This window comes from Sminthopsis crassicaudata, chromosome 4 (genome assembly GCF_048593235.1).
Source record: "Sminthopsis crassicaudata isolate SCR6 chromosome 4, ASM4859323v1, whole genome shotgun sequence".
NCBI lineage: Eukaryota > Metazoa > Chordata > Mammalia > Dasyuromorphia > Dasyuridae > Sminthopsis > Sminthopsis crassicaudata.
In genome coordinates this window covers 133,787,187-133,809,350 of record NC_133620.1, presented here as the reverse complement: position 1 = coordinate 133,809,350, position 22,164 = coordinate 133,787,187, and the positions used below count along the sequence as shown (strand labels likewise).

The 22,164-nt window shown below is 36.5% G+C and overlaps 1 protein-coding gene across 3 annotated transcripts in view; it reads left to right on the top strand.

Moving 5' to 3' along the window:
- The window catches only part of SYNJ2 (synaptojanin 2), a 130,857-nt gene extending 109,092 nt beyond the window's left edge, over nucleotides 1-21,765 (top strand). The window contains exons 19-28 of one of the 3 annotated variants that reach the window (XM_074309432.1): nucleotides 3,443-3,661; nucleotides 5,068-5,146; nucleotides 9,416-9,584; nucleotides 10,046-10,219; nucleotides 11,544-11,678; nucleotides 13,371-13,483; nucleotides 14,930-15,038; nucleotides 16,003-16,178; nucleotides 16,638-16,791; nucleotides 17,597-17,731. In XM_074309432.1, the coding sequence (XP_074165533.1) occupies nucleotides 3,443-3,661; nucleotides 5,068-5,146; nucleotides 9,416-9,584; nucleotides 10,046-10,219; nucleotides 11,544-11,678; nucleotides 13,371-13,483; nucleotides 14,930-15,038; nucleotides 16,003-16,178; nucleotides 16,638-16,760 (1,297 nt within the window). In that variant the 3' untranslated portion in view covers nucleotides 16,761-16,791; nucleotides 17,597-17,731. Of the gene's footprint in view, nucleotides 1-3,442; nucleotides 3,662-5,067; nucleotides 5,147-9,415; nucleotides 9,585-10,045; nucleotides 10,220-11,543; nucleotides 11,679-13,370; nucleotides 13,484-14,929; nucleotides 15,039-16,002; nucleotides 16,179-16,637; nucleotides 16,792-17,596 lie in introns of all 3 variants that reach the window. The other 2 variants (XM_074309430.1, XM_074309431.1) reach the window with 2 other exon arrangements.
- Nucleotides 21,766-22,164: the final 399 nt, after the last annotated feature.

The window sequence follows — 22,164 nt, the reverse complement described above, 5'->3', positions numbered from 1 at the left end:
TGCCAGCTGTCCCACAGCTGGAGGCCTTATGCATAGAGAAAGAAACATTGTTCTCTGTTTGACATGTGAGAATACTATGGGCTACAAAAGAAAGTGGGTCTTTTGTACACTCCTTTGTCTTTTGGTACAAAGGAGATAGCTGGTGAAGGCATATGAGAGGGAAAGAATAGAAATTCTTAGAAATGTAACAAAAACAATATTATACAAGAGCAGCAGCATCCTCTATGCCAAGGGTTTGTAACCTTTTTTTTGTCCTAGGCACCTCTGACAATGCAGGTGAAGGCTGTTGACCCCTTCTCAAAACAATAATTTGTTACACACATTTATAATTGAATATCATTTAGAGTTCATGAAAATAGAAAGATGTTAATTATTTTCCCCCTTTCAAATTCAAGGTTCTTAGTTAAGGACCCTTGCTGTACAAGGACTGGAACCAAAAGAGAAAGGAGTTGGTGATTTAAAAAATAAGTGTTGACCTTCAGTACAGTTAAAGTAATATGAAGTCACCCTTATTAGACACCAATTTGGTGTTTTTTTTTCAACTGCTTTGAAATAGAGTTTTGATATGTATGTTAATATTTAGAGGCATATTTAGTTACATATATATTTATATACATAAAAGCTTTTAGGATGGTTTCTGTCAGTAGTAATTTCCTTTGTATGCTTTGGCTGTAACAATCTCTTCCCGACCTCCAGATGCTTGCTCAGTTAACTTTATTTATATTTCCTTTGATTCCTTTGTCTTTTGGTACAATTTAGATTTAATGCTAATTGTTGGAATATCAAAGAAGCTGGAGACTAAAATTTATGATAAGGAACTTATTTGTTATGTTTCCTAGAACAGATGATTTTTTAGTAATTCAGACTAGCGTGGGAAAAGAACAATCTGAATTATTGAAAAATATTTAATTATTGGATCTGTGATCAAATTAATTTACATATTTCCTCTGAGTGTAGTTCACATCCCATCCAGTCTTTTCTCATCCATGATATTTTGTCTGTGTCCCACATAGGTCTTCAATATACATATACGCAATTATACTTTGTATTCTATTCCCTTTTCTCTTAATCTAGTCAGTTTATGTTTTTGTAAATATTCATCCACTTCTTTTAGATTATCAGATTTATTGTCATGTAATTGGGCAAAATAGTTCCTAATTAATTTTTCTCTCATTGGTAAAATTCCTCCTTTTCATTTTTGATACTATTGTTTTTCTTTTAAATCAAATTAACCAATGATTTATCATATATTTTATTGTGGATTTTTTTTTTTTTTTTTTTTTTTAGTAAAACAAACTCTTAGTTTTATTTGTTGTTTTCTTACTTTCAATTTTATTCATCTCTCCTTTGATTTTCAGGATTTCCAATTTGATGTTTAATTGAGAATTTAAATTTTGTTCTTTTTCTAGGTTTTTTAGTTGAATGCCTCAATTATATTTTAAAGGCATCAGGGCAACTCAGACTGACTATTATCTCCTTATGCTCACTATATATAACCAACACATCTCTTTCTAGTCATATGTTTTTCTGGACAAAAATCCTATGGACTACTTCCTGAATATAGGTCATGATTGGATATATACCATAATCTATTTATACCTACTTTTTTGGGGTTTCTCACTTCTCTTCCCTTAAAAAAAAAAAAGTAGCTTGCTTTCTTTCACATAACTAAAGCTAATGCCTAAGAGGTTTGTATCTGCTCTCATAAAAAGATAAAATTAATAAATTATTTAGATGCTGCTAAAGTGGTTTTAGAATAATGCAGTGGAAAGAACCCTAGATGTCTCTAATGCTTAGTTACAGGATGAACGTGAGCATGTCTTTTATAGTTCCTGGGCTTCAACAAGATTAGGTTGGATGGCCTTTGAGCTAGCTTCCAATTCTAATCTACTTTAAATTTGTGTTTGGAAGTACTTATTTTTGCTCTAAGTTCATCCTTCCCCCTAAAATCTTATTGAAACACATTCTGAATTAATGGCATCCAAATTATTTGCAAGCTTTTGTAAACTTCTTAATTTCAAAGCTACTAGTTAAAACAAAAGATAGTTTTGCTGTTTCCTGAATGTGATATCATAAATATTATTTTAAATAGCCTTTTGTGAATTTTTCATCCTCATAAAATTTAAGAACAAAAGTTCCTTGAGTTTATTGAATTGGAATGCATTGTTAGAAATGGATCACACAGGCAATATATTCATATTCCTGAAAATGCTTTTCTGAAAAAGGAGGATGACTATAGTGTCTTGAATATATCTTTTATGGAGGATCTATGGAAGACACACATCCCACAGGATGAGAAGTCTTGCAGGGTGGGGGAGGTGAGCAACAATTAGTTGACCTTAGCCATTCAGCCTAATCAACACTAACATTTCTTTGACATTTTGACGTCAAGAAGGTGCTTTCTTTCTTCTTTTTTTTTATTTCCAAAATATATGCATAGATAGTTTTCAGCATTCACCCTTGCAAAACTTTGTGTTTCAAATTTTTTCTCCTCCCCCCCCCCCCAAAAAAAAAAATCCTCTCTTAGATAACAAGTAATACAATATATGTTAAACATGTGCAATTCAAGAAAAGGCAAAAAGGACAATTCACTTTCTGGTGATGACTGGATGAGATTTTTTGGTGGGCTGGTGAAGTGAAAGATTCTCCCTGAGTGAGCTCTTTTCTAGCACTCAATCCTATGACTTTACAATGTATGAATATCAGTACTTCTGCCCCCTTTTCCCTTAGTCTGGTCTGTCCCTCAGTTGTTACTGTTATTTAGTCATTTCAGTCATGTCCAACTCTTTGTAAACTCATTTGGAGTTTTCTTGGCCAAAAAAACACTAGAGAAGTTTGCCATTGCCTTTTCTAGCTCATTTGACAGATGAGGAAATTGAGGCAAACGGGGTTAAGAGACTTGTGCAGGGTCACACATAGTAAATGTCTGAGGCTACATTTGAGTTCAGGAAAATGAGTCTTCTTGATTCCAGGGCAGGTGCTCTGCCCCACCTGCCTGGCATTCCTCAGTTAAGTATCACCAATTTATTTCTTAATTGAAAATGAGGAGAGTATACCTTTCCTTCACTACCCAAATGCAAAGTCCTTCATTTTGTCCATAAGCTGCTAAACACTAGGTTGATTAAGTCTTAAGTTTTAGTCCTCAATAATTAAACAATCATTAAGATCCAGCTGAGATGATTATCTTTTAAGAAGTGACTAAATAATTAAAGAGCAGTAATATTCTTCTTCCAGGTCTTCTTCCACCAAAAAATGAAAACAAAAAACCTTATTCATCCACAAAATAGAAAGAGCAAGGAGTGTCCCTATCTCAGAGACAAATTGTTGGGATTTTAATTTGTCAGGGCAACTGTGGAAGAATGCACATGTTTAGCAGTATTCTGTTCAATGAGTTTCTTTCCTTGAAGTCACCTTTGTATTATCTTGTCTGTGTGTTTCATAGGCCTGTGTTGGCTGTTGTGGAAGTGGAAGTCCAAGAAGTGGATGTAGACGCCCGGGAGAGAGTCTTCCAGGAAGTGTCATCTTTCCAAGGACCCCTGGATGCTACAGTGGTAGTAAACTTACAGTCACCAACCCTAGAAGAAAAAAATGAGTTCCCTGAGGATTTGCGGGCAGAGCTTATGCAAACCTTAGGGAATTATGGGACCATAATTCTCGTCAGGTAAAAACTGATGAAGGCTAAATCTATATGTGTTGGACAGATTCTGGTACTTGGTAAGGGACCACTCATTTCTATTCTTGGCAAGAGCAGGATTTGACCTATTAATTTTTCTCCCTCTCGTTTTCTGCCTTCTCCTTGGCCATTCAGCCTAGAATTAAGGGAGAAAATAGGGCCATATTCTTTTCTCTAATTCCTCCTCCCCCCACAAAGTAGAATTGAACCCTTCTTGAGGATTAAAAAAAAGATTATTATATATCATAAGGAACAAGATTAATGAGTTTAACAACAACATAAATAGAATGTTTACAAGTTTATTGTTGTCTTAAGAATGAGTAGGGATATATATTGACCTTCTATTCTTCATCTCCTTTTTCCTGATTTTACTTATATGCCAGATCTTATCTTTAAATGTTAGGTGATTTATTTTTTTGTTTTGTTTTCTCTCCATCTGGAAAATTTTATCTAATAAGAATAATATATTTGCCTTCTGCAATCTTTCTTTCCCAATCCTTACATAGGAATCTGATTTGAAAAGTACTTTTTTTTTCATTGTGGATCTCAAGCTGTATGCCTCTCTCATGCCAAACTCAATTGCCATGGACCTATACTATAGGTCCTCTTTCCTTGCCCTGATTACCAATATTAGAATAGAGACTCTTTCGTCTCCAACCTTTTAAAGTTATCTCTTTCATACTGCTTTGGGTCTTTATATGTATACCTCATTTATGTTCAGAAAATCTCAATATCCCTGGAAATCCTCTTTTCCTATTTCTTGTCTGCTGCTTCTGACTTCTCTTTCCCTTCCTCTTCAACTTCTGTTTTTCCTTCTCTTTTCTCTGGCCTTCTCCCTTTCCTCTTTGTTCTCCTCCATTCCCCTTCTTTCCCTATCTTTCTTCCTTTTCTCCTCATTTCTTTTTTCCTTCTCTTCTTCCCTTTTATACTTTGCTTTTCCCTTCCCTCCTCATTCTCTCCCGTGTATCAAACCCTCTTCCCTAAGAAATGATCCTCTGAAATCCAGGCTTGCACCAGATTGATTTCATTGTTGTAAGACCACTTCTAAAGGAAGAGATTTCCTTTATCTACACAGATTGGTATTTCCTCTGTAGATTTAGCAATCCTAAAGAATTATCTGGAGCACTGAATACTTAAGTGATTTGAGTCACAAGACTTAGAACCCAAGTCTTTTCCCACTCTAAGGTTGTTTCTCCATTCCCTATGCTATCTTGTCCTAACAGTCAAGGCTTGTATTAGGGGGAAAGTTTATGAAATAATAGTACAAGTTAATAGAAAATTCTCCCCCCTCATAAGGTCAGAGATTAACCTGGAACTTGGTTCGGCAGCTAGTTCTGCCGGTTTTTTCTTCATTCATCCTATAAACTTCTTCTGTTTGTGTCATTTCTTTCTAGGATCAATCAAGGGCAAATGTTGGTGACTTTTGCAGATAGCCGGTCAGCACTTAATGTCTTAGATGTGGATGGTATGAAGGTAAATCTCTCTGGGGAGGGTCTACGACCTATAGATTTCTGTATGTGATAGTTCCTCCCATTTTTCTTTCCATATTTTGGGCTTATAAGAGTAACTGTTCCCTCACCTCATTAATAAACAATGCCTTCTTTCCTTACCAAGGCTTACTAGATGAGTTTAAATGCCTCACCTCAACTCACACTACTAAAACATACATTTTCCACTGAGCCGCCTAAGTGACCTTCATCTACAATTCTTTACACAGGAATCTGCTTTTTTTTTTTTTTTTTTTTTTTGAGGTTATTCTCGCTGAATGTGTTATACATTAAATGGTAGGAAATTGTCAGGAATAAGGGACATGAGGAATTATGTGATTGAAGGTACATAAATGGGATGTGTCATGGTGGGAATATAAAGTTTTAGTTTGAACAACATAGAGCATATTAATAGAGGAGTGACGTGAGAGAATATTGGAAAAACTGGGTGGTGCTTACATTTTGGATAGTCTTGCATCCCTTTACTAGAAAGTGATTGAGAGCTATTGATCAACTTGATAAGAATTGATTAAACACCTAGCATGTGCCAGGCACCCTGTGAGAGGGAGGGGATACAAAGGGAAAAGAAATTATCTCTACTCAAGGACTTCACATTTTATTGGGGGAGACAGCATGTACACAGATGAGGTGATAAAGGGTAATTTCAGAGAGAGAGCACTATAAGCTCTGACTTTTCTTTTGAATCTCCTCTAAGTTCAAAGACCTTATTGGAGGAGTTAACGGAGCTGAAAATTGAAGGAATCTAGGGATGCTAAGAGGCCAACAGGAAAAGAGAGTATGCATTCTAAGGATGGAGAAGAAAGATGGAATGTTATATGTGAGGGAATACCTCTAGACCAATTTGGCTTATCTTAAATTAAGTGATGGGGAATAATAGGTCATAAATCTTGAAAGCTAATGTGGAGCCAGATTCTGAAGAGTTTAAATGTCCAATGAAGAATTTACTTTTTTTTATCTTAAAGGCAATAGGAAGCCAATCATTGAATCTTTTTTGAGCAGAGTTAGCTTTAGAAAGATCATTTTGGCAGCTGTATGTAGGATGGAATAAAGAAAAGTGGGAATAAACAGAAAGCTATTTCAATAGTTCAAGTAGGTGGTCATGAGAATTAGGATAGAGTGGGGAGAAAGGGAGAGCTATAGAGAAGGATGCTAGAAAAATTGGCAAAGATGATAAAATTCAACAATCGACTAGACATGCTAGGTGAGAGAAAAATCAAAGATGACATAAAAGTTTCAAACATGGGAAACCAAGTGTGGTGCCATGGACATAAATCATTAAGGAAGAAGGTTTTTGAGGAAAGATAATTTCCATTTTTAGATACATTGACCCACTGACTAATGGGATATCCAAGGGAAGATGTCTAGTATGTCTAGAGTTGCAGGTCTATGACCTGGGTAAGGCCAAGATTGAAGATAATCGTTTGTCAATCATTTGCATAGAGATGCTGCTTGAAGATAATGGGAATAAATAAGATTTGTGGAAAAGGAGAGTATAGTAGGAAGAAGAAAACAGGATAGAGATCTAAACTTTGTGGACTTAAGCCATGTCAGGAAGGGAAGGCTGGTAGTAAAAGTAGGGAAAGGGTTTGGTATCTCTGAAATGAAAGAATAATCCTGAAGAAGGAAGTAGTCACTAGCATAGAGATGAAGACGACAGAAATGGGATTATTTGCTTAAGTTTTGCAAAATAAAAATAAAACTAAGCATCACTGCATCCTTGTCTATACACATCTCCACTTAGAGGAGTGAAGCACATTTCATTATCTTGTTCTCCAGGATTGAGATTGGTATTACAATTAAGCTGCCTTGGAATGTAAATTTTACTTATATCATTGTAATCATTTTTCCTATTCTTCTGATTCTTACTTTGTACAACATCACTTTATACACATCTTCTCACATCAATTAGTAAACATATATTAAGCAATTACTATGCCGGTACTGTGCTACTGTGTACAAAAAAAGAAGAAAGACAGTGCTTGGTTTTGAATACTTCATGACTATCCTTTCTGACAATACTAATCTATTTATTTTTTCATCTATTCCATTTATTTCCTTTTTGATCACTTCCTAATTGATAGGTGTCTACTTGGTTCCCATTTTTTGCTACTACAAAAATGCTGTTGTAGCTTTTTTTATTCAACACTTTTTTTCCTTATGCTGAGGTTCAGTTAGGATTATAATATCTTGATTTAACTGAAATGTTATCTATTATTCAGCCTCCCCCTGCACGTAAATTTAAAGTATTCTTTTTTTAAAGTAATATTTTATTCCACAACTACATGTAAAAACAATTTTAACATTCCTTTTTTTAAAAAATTTTGAATTCCAAATGCTCTCTCTCCTTTTTTCCTTTCTCCCCTCTCTAGCAACAGTTAATAATTTGATATAGGTGATACATGGGCAGTCACACAAACTATTTCCATAGACATTTTTGGGAAGAAAACTTGAACCAGAAAAAGAAAAAAAGAAAGTAAAAAATAATATGCTTCAGCCTATATTCAGGCTCTTATCAGTTCATTCTTTGGAGGCAAACAGCATTTTTCATCATGAGTCCTTTGGGTCAGTCTTGGGAGAACAGCTAAGTCATTCACAATTAGTCGTACAACTTTGTTATTACTGTGTACAATGTTCTCCTTATTCTGCTTATTTCACTCTACATCTATTCATGCAAATCTTTCCAAGTTTTTCTGAAATCAGCGTGTAGGGCATGGATTCTTACCTTTTCTTGTTTCATGGACCTCTTTGACTGAAGGTGAAGCCTTTATATTCCTTTTTGGGATAATGTTTTTAAATGCATAAAGTACATAGATTATTTTGAAAAACTATCATTATAAAATAAAAACCAAGTTTATTATTATTACTATTATTATTATTACTATTATAGGGTTAGAAAGCCTGATTTATACTATTGTTTGTTTGGAGAGCTGCAGATGAATAAAACAATTCCAAAGTATCACCTCACAAGAATCAGCTTGACTTACCTGACATAAAAAGAAAATTGTGGGGCAGCTATAGATGGCACAGTAGACAGAGCACCAGTCCTCAAGTCAGAAGGACCTGAGTTCAAATATGATTACAAACATTTAATACTTACTAGCTTATGTGATACTGGGCAAGTCACAACCTCAGTTGCCTTGCGCCTCCCTCCTCTCCGCCCTGGGGAAAGAAAAAAAAAGATAACTATTGGAAGGGATTTGGGAAAATTGATGCACTTAGGCTCCACTAATGGTGGAGTTATGAATTGATTCAACCATTCTGTAAAACAATGCATACCCTTTGACCCAGCAAATACTATGAATCTGTATCCCAACAAAAAGGAAAAATATCTATTATGTACAAAAATTTTAAAGCAGTTTTTTTCTGGTGGTAAAGAATTAGAAATTGAAAGAATGTCCAACAATTGGGAAATGGCTAAACAAGTTGTGATATGATTGTAATGGAATAATGTTTACGTAACACATGATGAGCAATATGGTCTCAAAAAAACTGGAATGATTAAACATTACCTTTTACAAAGTGAAATGAACAGAACTAGGGGATCATTTTACACAGCAACAATACTGAATAATCATCAACTGTGAATAATATAGCAATTCTTGGCAATGTAACGATCCAAGAAACTCTGAAGGACTTAAGTTGAAAAATGCTATTCATACCCACAGCAAGAAGTGATAAGAGTCTGCATATAGTTCTAAGCATACTTTTTGATTTTTTTTTTTACTTTGTCTAATTTTTCTTGGTTGTTTTTTGTTGTTGTTGTTGTTGTTTGTTTTTTGGTCTGTTTTGGAATGTGACTAATATGTTTTGCATGATTACAGGTATATAACCTATATCAAATTATTTACTTTCTCAATGCAGGGAGGGGAAGAAAGAATTTGGAACACAAAATTTTTAAAAATGAGTGCTAAAAATTGGATTTTTTTACATGTAATTGGGAAAAAATAAAATACTAAATGAATAACAATAATAAAATGAAACCTGATTTAGTGTGACACATTTGTGATAAATTCATTTAACTTTTCTCAGTATTCACTTAACCTCTAGCCTAGTTTCCTCAGCTAGAAAATGGGACTTATTTAAGCGCTTTCCTTTTAGGGTTGTGAGGATAAAAATGAGATATTTGCCAAACACTTAGCACAATGCCTGACACAGAATAGGCGCTTAATAAATATTTATTCCCTTCCTTCTTTCCCTAAAAAGGAACATGTTTAATATATTCCTGCTTTTTCAGGTAAAAGGCAGGGCAGTGAAGATCAGACCAAAAACAAAGGATTGGCTAAAAGGTCTTCAAGAAGAAATTGTCCGGAAACGAGATAGTGTTGTATCTATGTCCCCCACGGCCAACTCCTGCCTGTTAGAAGAAAACTTTGACTTCTCCAGTTTGGACTATGAATCAGAAGGTTAGCAGCTCTCCAGTGACCTCCTTATGGGCAGTGGTGGGGAAGGAAAAGTAAACTACTCGAACTTTAGCATTGGAGGTTGGATAGAATCAGGAAGTAAAGAGGGTTTTTTTGTTTTTGTTTTGTTTTTGTTTTTTCTAATACTCTCTTGGGGTTATTCTTAATTCCTTAGTGATAGGAACAATCAGTGTCCATATTTAGGAATTGTGTCATATACACAGACACATCTTGGAAGATTCCAAAAACCATGTTGAGGTGTTGAGTTTAGAGCTGTAGGAGGTGTGTATGGTAATTTGATAGTCACAGTAAGCAGTGCTACAGTAGTTTCAAATGCAGTATGTGTAGTTTTGGAAGTTTCCTCAAACTGTATGTATATAGAAAACTGGCCTTAAAGTTGAAATGAGCTCTTTTGCAAAAAATGAAATGAAAATCTTAGAGACTGTTTTGTTTTCTCTTTGTAGGAGACATTCTTGATGAGGATGAGGACTATTTGATTGATGAACAACAGCCCACTTTCCTCACTGACACAGAATTGTCAGGGGATGATTATTTGGAAGCCTCAGGCTCTTCCACAGCAGGAGCACCTCCCAGCAAGTCTCCAGCATTGACTAAAAAGAAATCTCGCCCATACAAAGGTAGCTTGGAGGACTTTTCTGTCCAGTTTTGTATAGTGAATGTACAGAGAGGTTTAGAGGAGCAGCAAGGAAGTCCTTGTGGACTGTTTCAGATTTCTATAAACTTGTAGAGGATTCTCCATTCAGCAAAACTTCTGCCCTCCTAACTAGAGATACAGACATTACTGAAAACATGATAGTCCTCAAAGAAAAAAGGCTTTTTTCTCAGTGTAACATTACTCATCCAAGAACACATCAGTTTTCTAAATGTCTCTATTAAATGGTGGACAATATTGAGGTAGAGAGGACAGTTGAAGTTTTGATCCTGTTAACTTGATCCTATTATACCATCTGGTGAAAATACATATATTGGGGTTGTTAAGTATTTAGTGTTTAATGAAAATATAGGGACTTTTGTGCATCTAACTACACTCTTCAAATAGATGAAGAAATTGAGTTTCTTCTCCTCTTCCCCAAATTTAGTCTGAGGTACATGGATTTTAAAATTAAGCTGTCATAGTCAAGAGCCTGGTAGTACAAGGCAGCTAGGTTATGCAATAGTTTAGAGCATTGGGCTTAGAGTGAGTAAGACCTCAGTCTTGCTACCCCAGTATGATTCTGGGCAAGTTACTTAACTTCTGCCTGCCTCAGTTTCCTCAACTGTAAAATGGGAATAATAACACCTCTTACTTCCCAAACGTGTTGTGAAGATAAAATAACATTTGTACAATGCCTGGCACATAATAGGCACCATATAAATTCTTATTCTTTTTCCTTTTCCTTGTATGAAGGGAAGCCCTGATGAAGACTCTTAATTACTGGCTTTGTGCCAACAGAACAGGAACGTTTAATTTCCACCTGGCAAATAAATGAGAATGTCTAGCCTTTTGAAAATCACCATTTTAGGAGTCCTGGTTTTCAGCAGTTTTTACAACACTCTTTTTTGTGGTGAACTATTGTTCCTTTCAAACTGCAGCAACTATATTTCCAAAACTCTGAATCTCTTGGTATATTTGCCAAATTAAATTCATTCTTGGTTCACTATATGTTCCAAGCAGGCATTGATATTCATCCCCATCCCTTCCCTCCCTTTCCTCCCCTTCCTCCCCCTTCCACCTTCTCATCCTTCAAAAGGGCAGCAGGATAGGTAGCAATCAATTATCCTGCAGGAATGCTGACTTTTTCAGCTGGCTTTCTTTTCTCCAAATGGTCCTGCTCCCCTCCCCCTTTCCATATTCTTCTACCTCTGTTACCCTTGCTTTTAAAAGAGCTGACATTTTGACCCTTCCGAGAGTCTTGACAATTTTGAATGCCCATCTTCTTCATATTCCGCCATGTCCTCCAGATGATGCCGACCTGGCAGAATTAAAGCAGGAGCTGGAAGCTGTTGGGGACTTCCGCCATCGTTCTCCAAGCAGGTCTCTGTCTGTTCCTAACAGGCCTCGGCCACCTCACCCACCACAGAGACCCCCCCCTCCAAGTAAGACTTCACTTGCTTTTAGTTTGCCACAATGCCTGCTGGGAATACTTGCCTCTGTATTATCAATGGGGAAACAAATACAAAATCCAGGTATCTTTTGAACTGTTTGTTTTTGCACAATCACTTATTTTCCTCCTTTACTGTGAAACAACTCAAAGAGTATTACTGTTGAAACCAATGTCATGTTAGCTGTTTCCGGAATAGCACAAGACATTTCCAGGAGTAACTGAAGTGATGGATTTTTGAGAACTGTCATTCTAGCCTTTTCACTTTTAAGCAGAACTCACCGCAGCAGAGAATTTCCTTACTTTTAGTCATGGCTAATTGATTCTTTCCTCACCCATCTCATCACTGGAGGTCAGGCTTTGTCTATCTCCCTTATTCTATATGCTTGATGGCCACCAAGTCTAGTCTTCACTGTATTAAAGCTGTATAGAACTGGTAAAGAATGAAATGTCACATCGTAAAATAGGTCTGGTAGTCCCAGTCCCAATCCTATTTGTGCGACATGGGCAAGTCCCTGAGCTTCAGTTTTCTCATCCCTTAGATGAAAGAAATGGATTAGAGGGTAACCTTTATCCCATCCAACTCATCATGTATGGTCCTATGTTGTTTATTATGTTAATAAGACTAGAAAAATATGTCACTTGATATGGTTCTAGTGACCTTCTTTAGCTATCTAAAAATGACTTCTTTGCCCATAATGCTACTTTTGGCTTTCTGAAAACATAATTTTGACCTGCCGTTTTCTGTTTCTCCTCTCCTGATTTTCTTTTCTTTTTTTTTTTTTTTTTTTTTTTTTTTTGAGGGAAGCAGTGTTGCTTTTGTCTGTTCTTTAAAAAAGATAATAAAACATAGACTTTCATATTCTCTGATTCTGATAATTGGATTTTTCACTGGCCTTTGTTTATTCCGAAGCAATCTCAATTGCAAAAGGAAACTGAAACGCAAGACTTTTAAAAAGATAGTTTTAATAAAGAAGATCCAACTCACTTCCAGTTGAGCAATGATGGACAGAAATAACTACACCCAGAGAAGGAACACTGGGAAGTGAATGTAAATTGTTAGCACTACTGTCTATCTACCCAGGTTACTTATACCTTCAGAAGCTAATAATTAATGTGCAACAAGAAAATGGTATTTACACACATATATTGTATCTAAGTTATATTGTAACACATTTAAAATGTATGAGATTGCCTGTCATCTAGGGGAGGGAGTAGAAGGGGGGGGGGATAATTTGGAAAAATGAATATAAGGGATAATATTATAAAAAAAAAGTACTCATGCATATATACTGTGGAAAAAAATTCTAAATTAAAAAAAAAGATAGTTTTAAATATAAATACAAACTAATAATATAAAAGTTACTCAAACCAAAAGACTTTTTGTTAGGAAAAAAAAATTCTAACCATAATCTGAGGAGTTAAATTTCTCACTAGGTAGTTAGTACCTATCCTAGCTGAATTATAGTAATCTATTACTGAATGAAAAGGGAGAAATCACTGGTGATTGTGATACATTTCTTTATCTATGAATGCTTTTTAAGTGCCAAATAAGTAATATTACCAAAAAAGATCTTGCTTCTAATTTTTTAGACCATCGGCCTTGTTTTCTTGATGGCTCATTTGGCGTTTTCATCATGCACTTGAACACTAAGATTTGAAGCTGTACCTTTTTTTTTTCTTCCAGCTGGTTTAATGGTGAAAAAGTCTGCTTCTGATGCATCTATTTCCTGTGGCACTCATGGGCAATATTCCATCTTACAGACAGCTAAACTTCTTCCAGGAGCACCTCAGCAGCCAGTGAGTTCTTCCTTTTTCTCAGTCCAAAATGGTAAAATCCCAATTCCAAGAGTTGTTCTTATGCTTCGTTTCCCCCTCTGGAGTTGAGATGAGATTAACAGAAGTTTAAAATTCTTTTTAATTCAGTAAACATATTAAGATACCTCCTTGATGCAAAGGTCAACTGTGCTGGATTTTGAAACAAAGACATATTTTCTCCCCTTTCTCTTGCACAAAAACAAAATAACCCAACTCATCCTGCTATACCATAAATAGTGGATTTTTTTATTTGGGCTTTTAAAAAATTTGAGTATAGAAAGTTTTTTGTTTGTTTGTTTGCTGTGTGTTGTTTTTTTTTGCTGAGGCAATTGGGGTTAAGTGATTTGCCCAGGGTCACACAGCTAGGAAGTGTCAAGTGTCTGAGACCAGATTTGAACTCAGGTCCTCCTGACTTCAGGGCTGGTGCTCTATCCACTGCACCACTTAGCTGCCCCACCAAGAAAGTTTTCCTTAAAGAAAAATACTCTCCAGAGTGCCAAGTTAATATAAAGTTACCATGTATATAACTGCTTTGTAATTTTTGTAAACTTATTACTGCTTCTCTTCTACTAATTGACATAAAAAGGAGAGGGTTGATTGCTCTAAAACTCCATATCCACTGGATATTGGAGATAACCATCAGCTCAAGTTGTTTTCCCTTTATTTGTTTTATTCATGGATGCCTAGCAAATTAGAGCAGAACCAAATGATAGGAAAATCTAGAAACCTGACAAGTGTTTTCTCTTGTATTCATTCAATAAACAATAAATATCTATTCTGTGTGGAGAACCTAAGTGCTAGGGAAGACATAAAGATTAGATAACACATAATCATTCCTATCTGGAACTTTTAAAGTCAAATGGTGGTGGAGGCAGGATAGCAAGATTATAATATATGCTAAATGGAAAAAAACAAGGCTATATGATATCCAAGGTGGAGAAAGGTAATTATCAGTGGAGCAGAGCTATCTTGGAATGCTTCATAGAGGTTGCATTTGAACTGGGTTTTCAGCCAAGTGGCATTTCAGTAAATAGGAAGATGTGGGCAAAGCAGTCCTGCCACCGGAAACAATTTTAGTAATGGAACAGAGATTGGAAGGTGTAGGGTGTGCATAAGGAATGGTGAATAATATATATGGAAAACTGAGATTAAAAAGGGGAAGGGGCTTGAGTATCACACTAAGATATTTGAAGACAATCTAGGAGTTACAGCAGATAAGGTATTTAAACAAAGGTATCAGATTTATATTTAAGGAAAATTTTTTTTCCTTTAAAGGATTGTCAGTAGGAATTTAGGAGAACCTTTGTGCTACATATAGTAACTGAATCTGATCGGGTTCAACTGGCAATGCTCATTATATTCTGCTGTGAAGATTTTGCTTACGAAATTACTGATCTATCTCCTTTTCCTTTTGTGTTTACCTAAAAGCCAAAAGCCAGGACTGGGATAAGTAAACCATATAATGTCAAACAGATCAAAACTACTAATGCTCAAGAAGCCGAGGAAGCCATTCGGTGCCTCATGGAAGCAAAAGGAGGTGAGTTGAGTAGCCCATTAGGTTTTTAAATCATTAGCTACAAGGCTTCAGTTTTATTTTTTCTCCCTCCAACCAAGAACTATGGCTTGAAAAAGAACTGCATTTTCCTTTTGGAAATGAAATTTGGTATTCTCTATAATTCCACGCAAGAGATTTCACTTTTAGTACTATCAAGTTTGGAATTTGGCTATTTTCTCTCTTTAAAAGAATATATGGTATTCAAAAACCCTAGTATATAGTATACAATCTTGATTACAGCAGTATGAGAGGGGAAGCTTGAAATAAAAATAAATTTTAAGAGTTGGCAATGCAAGAGAGTTAATTCTGGTCATTGGTGACTCCATTTGACATTTAAGACATATAAAGCTGTTCTTTTGAGTCACCCAGAGAATAACTGGACAACACAGACTCTCATCAGTTTCTTAGGTCTGTGATCTCACCATCACTTTTCCCCATTAGTTGTATTTTGTTATTGTCAGATGGAAATGGAAATAGTTACGTTTCACTTTGGTGAATCCGCTTAATTCTTCCCTGTGCATGCAGTTTAATGTCACCATCTAGATTTACGACTCTATCAGAGAGATGTTTGTTGTTGTTATAAAACAACAAAAACACTTTTAGTGGAAGTCATTCCATTCACTGGAGATTGGAATCTTCCCAGTATCTTCACATTTACCTCTATTGTAGGAGGTCAGTGTGAACAGCTGAGGCAGAGGACAAATACTTAAGAATCCTTTCTACCAAGAGTGCTTATGCTACTGGATCTCCAAAGTGCTGAGTTGTAGGAGGCTAAGCTGATCACAGTGACCAAAGTGGTGAGCCTCAAGTTGATGAGAACCACCATGCTGCTTGAGGGAGCTGCATGGCGCCGATTGGAAATGGGATTGATCAAATCTCCTGCTTCTGTTTGCTTATTTAGAGAAAGACCTTCAATTTGTTCAAACATGCTGCTATTCTGTTTCAGGAACACAGGAAGAGGCACTAAATGCAGTTTTCTTAAGGAATCAAGTGTCCACCAAACCAGAGCCCTTATCTACTGGACCCAAATCAGGATCTTCTCAGACAAGTCAGCTCCTCCCTCATCGACCTGCACCCAGAGTTCCTGTGATAAAAAAGCCAACACTTCGAAGAACAGGAAAAGTAAGATGCTGACCAAAGAAACTTGTTGTTCCTTCCCTTAAGTTGCTTAAGGGTGAAGTGGGGGGAAGTAAATTTTTGTTGTCAAGAATATATTTTGACATCACAAATCCTTTGAATTTGAGTCTTTCTCCATTATCCAATTTAGGAATTCAAGACATAAACAGGAGAACAGTTTTCACAACATTATCATTTCTATCCTGGGGACCCTGCGAGGCCCGTTTTCCTTTTAGATGAGGAAAAAAAGCCCCAAAAAGGAAGTTGTGAACAAGTTTTGAGTATTCATCAGTTTCCATTATTCTTAGCATGCAGATAGCCTGTTTTTGACATGCAGAAATTGTTTCTTGATTGCAAAGTGACTTAAGTGGATAAAAATATTCATTGGTAAGCTGGGTTTGAGTCACTCTGGGTTGTGGCCTGGGGATGTTGGTCAGATAGCTTTTATTGCTGCTTTTCTTGCAGATTGTCTTTTGCTCTCACTCTCGAGCTTCTCCACCTTGCTTGCTGCTTCAGAGAAATGAATTTGTAAGGACAGTAGCAGCACAAAGACTTGCACCCATAGAGTCATCTGGATCCCCCGTTTGATCTCAGAATGTGCTAGTTAACCGGACATTTGGTAAACACCGGCCTAGCCATCATTGGAATCCATCCATGACCATCTGCCACCTCTTCACCTTTGTAGATAGTAGAAATTATTTGATTGCTTTAGTTTGACATTGCTTTTCTTGGTCGCTAGTTTTGCTGTGCTTTTGCTCATCTGTGCTTTAATTCTCATTTTCTTTTCTTATCCTCTTCCTGAGATGTCTTTACTCTCTTCTTAAAAAAAAAAAATCTCCAATAGATTCTTTTTGCATTCAATAGTATTTTACTTTTTTACAATTACATGTAAAAATCGGTTTCAGAATTCATTTTTGTAAGATTTGAGTTCCAAATTGTTCTCCCCTTCCCTCTCCAAGATAGCAAGCAGTCTGAAATAGGTTATACATGTAACCTCATGGGAAACATATTTCCACACATTAATAGATTTTTAATGTTGTGCAGAGTAAAGAAAAAGTATTCACCAAAAAAGAGTAATGATTTCAGAGGCATTTATATATGCAAGAAGTTTATAATCCCTAATGTGGCACACTGGAAAAGTTTGCCTCCTGGTATTCAGCATGACCTTTGATGTCATCATTTCTATCCCTGCTGTATGAGCTGAACCTGCTCCTACTCCTAGATAGCTGCCATTTTTGTTTCCTTCTGCTTTCCCATTCTTTCTTGGTCAGCTCATCCCCATTTCCGGCATGCCAGTCATTCTCAACATTTATTGTTAGAATGTTAGTTTGTTCCCACCTCTGTTCTCTTCTCCCTTTGGGTGTTCTGTGAATTTCCAAGCTTTATTTTACATAACTGCTCACTAATCTCCCCCTTTTTTTCAGCCTTTATCCCCAGAAGAGCAGTTTGAGCAACAAGTCATCCCGTTTACCATTGGGTCCCCAGAGCCTGCTGTTGAAAGCCCCACTCTAGCAGTGCCCCCCAGGGTTGCTCCTGTCCCCAAACCACGAACATTACAGCCTGGGAGAGCTGCTGAGAGAAGACTGAGCAGTGAAGTACAAGTTTCAGTGGAAGGGGAGGCTGTCAGGCCACCGCCGCCTTCAGAAACCACTTCCCTTGTTCCCAAGGTCCCCCCCAGGAGGAAGAAGTCGGCCCCAGCTGCTTTTCATCTCCAGGTCCTGCAGGGCAACAATTTGTTCTTCCAGGATGTGACTTGCTGTGGCACTAACAACAATAACAACCACTACCATCCCTCCCGGGCTGGCGACCGGTCTGAATCGGGCCCCCTTGCTTCCCAAGCAGACCTTCTTAGTACTTCACCAGCACCCAGCATCCATGCTGACAATACAAAGGCAGTGAAGACCGAGATGTCCTCCCTTCTTGGTGAGCATCAAGATCCCTTCCTGAGCCTCCTCCACCATCCCAAGATATTGAACACCGGCTGGTTTACTAAGAACACGGAGCCTTTGGGTCCAGTGACCCCAAATATGGAAAGGGAATCATCCAGCCCAGCACAAATGAGTGCTCCAGCAGCTAGGGCAGGACCTTTACCAGCTCGTGGGCACAAAGACTTTGGAAACTGGGTTATATTCAGTGATGAGGAAGACAAGAGGACAGCATTACAGCTGTTTGATCCACTGGCAAAAACATGACAAAAAGACCTTTACAGACACTGCCTTGTAAAGTTGTGTGTCTGTTTCCCTCTCAACATGTCATTCATTGTAAATCTTTCATTGTATCATCAATAAGAAATTCCCTCTATGTAAAATGGGGCCTTTTTCCTCTTCTATTTTAACAGGACATTGGAGAAAATAGAAGTATTCTTTTGTTTGGTCTTGTACAAAATAGTTTTATCTTTCATCAGTAGGAACAATGTCATTCCTCCACCTTAGCTTCTGAGAAAATGCTTTGTTGCAGGTTTGAGCATGTCGGGTTCTTTTTCTCTTCATGAGCCTGTCTCTTTTCTCACTTATGACCTACCCTCCTAAAAAAAAAGTTTCATTGTATGTTTTTTTAAAGGGAAAACTGTAAATCTAATGGGTATTTTGCCCCAGGATATGATTTCTGCTCTTGAATTTGGATGCATGTTACAAGTCACAAGTATGTTTTCTTGTATAATCTAGCTGACACACATTGTTACCAGATTGCTCACCAGTACATTTCAACTGGCCTTGCTTTAACTGTCAGCCGTCATTCAGCTAATTGGCTGAAAATCCTTGAGACCAAAGTGGTTGAAAACGTATGGAGAAGGTAAACAAAAGTGAACCAAATGCCCAGTGTATTCCCTTGGTCCTGTGTCATTCTAGTCCACATGCATAAGAGCATGGATTTATATTGAGCCTATGTCTGGTGTTTAAACACTAACTCAAACTGACTACATGATGCAGATCCCTTAAACTGCTACAGATCCTTGGCCTGTGTTCTTTATTGTGACTTTATACTATGTAACTAGTAGGCCACATAAAACCTCACTAACCTTTTTCTCATATATTCCATACAAGGATAAGCACAACATGAGTAGTTTTTGTTTAGTGAATACGCACAACTGAGAGTCTACGTTATTCTGACCTTTCTATCCAGTTTTCCAGAGAGCAGAACCACATGTTCCGCCTTTAAATAATCCCTAAGACATAATGTCTTTGTTCTTTTAGGTGGGCTTTTTGTGTGCGAGTGTGTTCTAGTTTTTTTTCCCCTCCAGCTCTAAAATCACATTGATTTCTGGCTCTCTAAACAATACTCCAATGTTAGGAGAGGGCTTCTGTTTTTAAAGTTGTTAGGTCTGAGTGGCTCTGCTTATTACTTGAAGGTGATCAGATTTTCTTCATGTGGAATCTACTGATCACCTAAGGAAAATAACAGGAGAACTGTAATTATGTGTACAGAGATAAATGGATACCACTTGTTTACTCAGGCTCAGCCTAGATGACCAATGCTTCTTCACAGATAAGGTTAAACCTTGCTTTAGAAATGGCATAGGAATAAGATACAGGATGGAATAGACAGCAGTTGCTAGCAATCTTGTTCTCTTAACACTATTGAGTTTTCCAAAATTCTTAATGTTAATTCATTTTAATTTTTGAATACACATGATGTTAAACTACTTTTAGGAGTTATGAGGAATAGCTTCAAATCCAACAACCTCAGTATGTTAACAGTTCTCATAAATTTGAATATTTTGACTTCAAGACAGGTTCCAAAGCTGGTAGGGTAGGGTAGGGAAGAGTGTTAATACAAGAGAATAAAACAATACTACAGTAGCCTATTTAAATTTTAGCAGAAAATTTTGGCCCTGAGATGCCTTGAATATTTGTAATCATTTTTCTATATCATCTATAGAACCAGGGCTCAAGGGATGGCCAAGAATGTCCCTTCTATCCATATCTTTAAGGAGTTCCCCTTTTCTGTGGCCCCTTTTTAAAATATTTGGTTGTGGTAAGGTTGAGCATAATCATATTATTTTACTTATTTACTACTGCTGGACTCTTAATTTTGAGATAGCTCTCTTATAATATCCAGTTAATTAAATCCCTGAAAAAGATATGTCTTGTATCTTGAGTAAGTTTTTACAAATTTCTTTTTTCCCCCTGAGGCAATTGGAGTTAAGTGACTTGCCCAGGGTCACACAGCTAGGAAATGTTAAGTGTCTGACTTCAGGGCTGGTGCTCTATTCATTGCACCACCTAGCTTCTCCTTGAGTCAGCTTTTAGATGAAATGACATGTTAACAACCTCCAGGTTTTTAAATGATAACTGTATAGAAAGTGAAAAAACAATCTTATGTGCACTTGCTCACATGAGTCTTACAACCTTCTGAAGCGAAGCAGAAAAACTACCTGTGAATTATCCCTATTTGGTACCAATGAAATTGAAGCTAAGAGGCTAAATCATCTCAGGACAAGTAAAGGCTTGAAGCATAATCCACATTTTCTGAGTCTTGGTTCAATGTCCTTTCCAAGAAGTGTACCACCTTTCAGTTCAGCAAACTGCTAAGGAAAAACTGAGAAGAAAAAGGAGTTAAGTTTGGAAGAAGCTGAATATATATGGTTGGTTGTTTTTTTTTTTTTTTTTTTAAGTTACCTGGAAATGGAGGGGAATTTCCCCCCTCCCCCCCCCCAGAAAAGCAGGTAGTACTGACAGGTGAAAAGAAAATAGAAATTGTATACATATTAGCAGGAAGTAGAAGATTATATGAAAATAAGGTATCCATCCTACAATTCCATTTTTTTAATTGTTAGTTTCCATTTTTAAAATGATAGCTAGTTTCCCTGCACTGGAAGCAGAGGTTGAATGATAATCTAGGTTCTTGGTCTAATGTTAAAATAGGATTGCAAAGGGAAACAATTTCAGTGAAATATTTTTTTTTCCTACCAGATTTATGGACCCAGTTTAAAACCCTTGGTTCTAGGCTGCACTGTGAAGAATTTATTTCTGCAACTTTGCTTTTTAGTTTTTCCACTAAAATAGTCCTTTGAAACCTAAATACTGTTGTTTTTCTACCAAGTTATTTAAATAGCTTGGAAAATTTAGGTTTGCCTCCCTACATATTCTCTAATGCTTAGTGGGTTATGGTGCTATCTTCTGAAACAAAGGAGATCGATTTAGAGCCCACATAGTCCAACCTCCCTCTGATTTTATACATGAGTAATTGGAAGCCCAGAGCCTCAATTCAAACCCAAGTCCACAAACTCAAAATTCAGTGTCCTCTCCAAAGTACAATATATTATTTTTCTTTGTTCTGCTAAGATTCACATAAATGTGGTTGAAATAAGGACCATTTATCCCTGTAAAGGTCTTGGAATAGTTGTTGCTGCTGAAACATTGTTAAATAAAAGCATTGCCAGGTATGCACATTCATCCAATCCAAGGTAATTTATTAAAATATTTCCTCCACAATGATGCATCAAGTATGTTGAGAAAAGAATTAAGAATGATTTACGAAAATTGTAACTACTTAGCTGATGAAAACCCTGTAATGTTTTATTTGAAGTGGATTTTTTTTTGTATGCAAGTTGTAAATATTGTCTATTAAAATGTTTCTTTAAAAAAAAAACAAACTAACAATTGAATAACTCATACTTTTAGAAAAAGAACATCTTCAGTTGTTAACTTTGGGTGTCCTAGTCCAACTTCAACCTAATAACAATGAGGTAGCATAGCCATTTGTAAATCATGTAGTAATTAGTTTAATATAAACTGGGAAAAGAAGACCTATTCAGAAAAAGCTGAAAAGGAAGCCTTTTTCTACTGCTTTGACAAACATTAGGCATTACAGCAGCAAAACTTGAGTCAGCAAGTTAAGTAAAATGAAAATAGAAATCCTTTCCAAATAAAATTGTTGGGCAAGATACAGTTTAAGTGCATTACAGTCTCTAGAGAGAAGGGAATGGAAAGACTCAACTAATAAGATTCTTGTCCTGTGTCTTTTTGTATAGTAGTTAATGCTGTGATTCGAA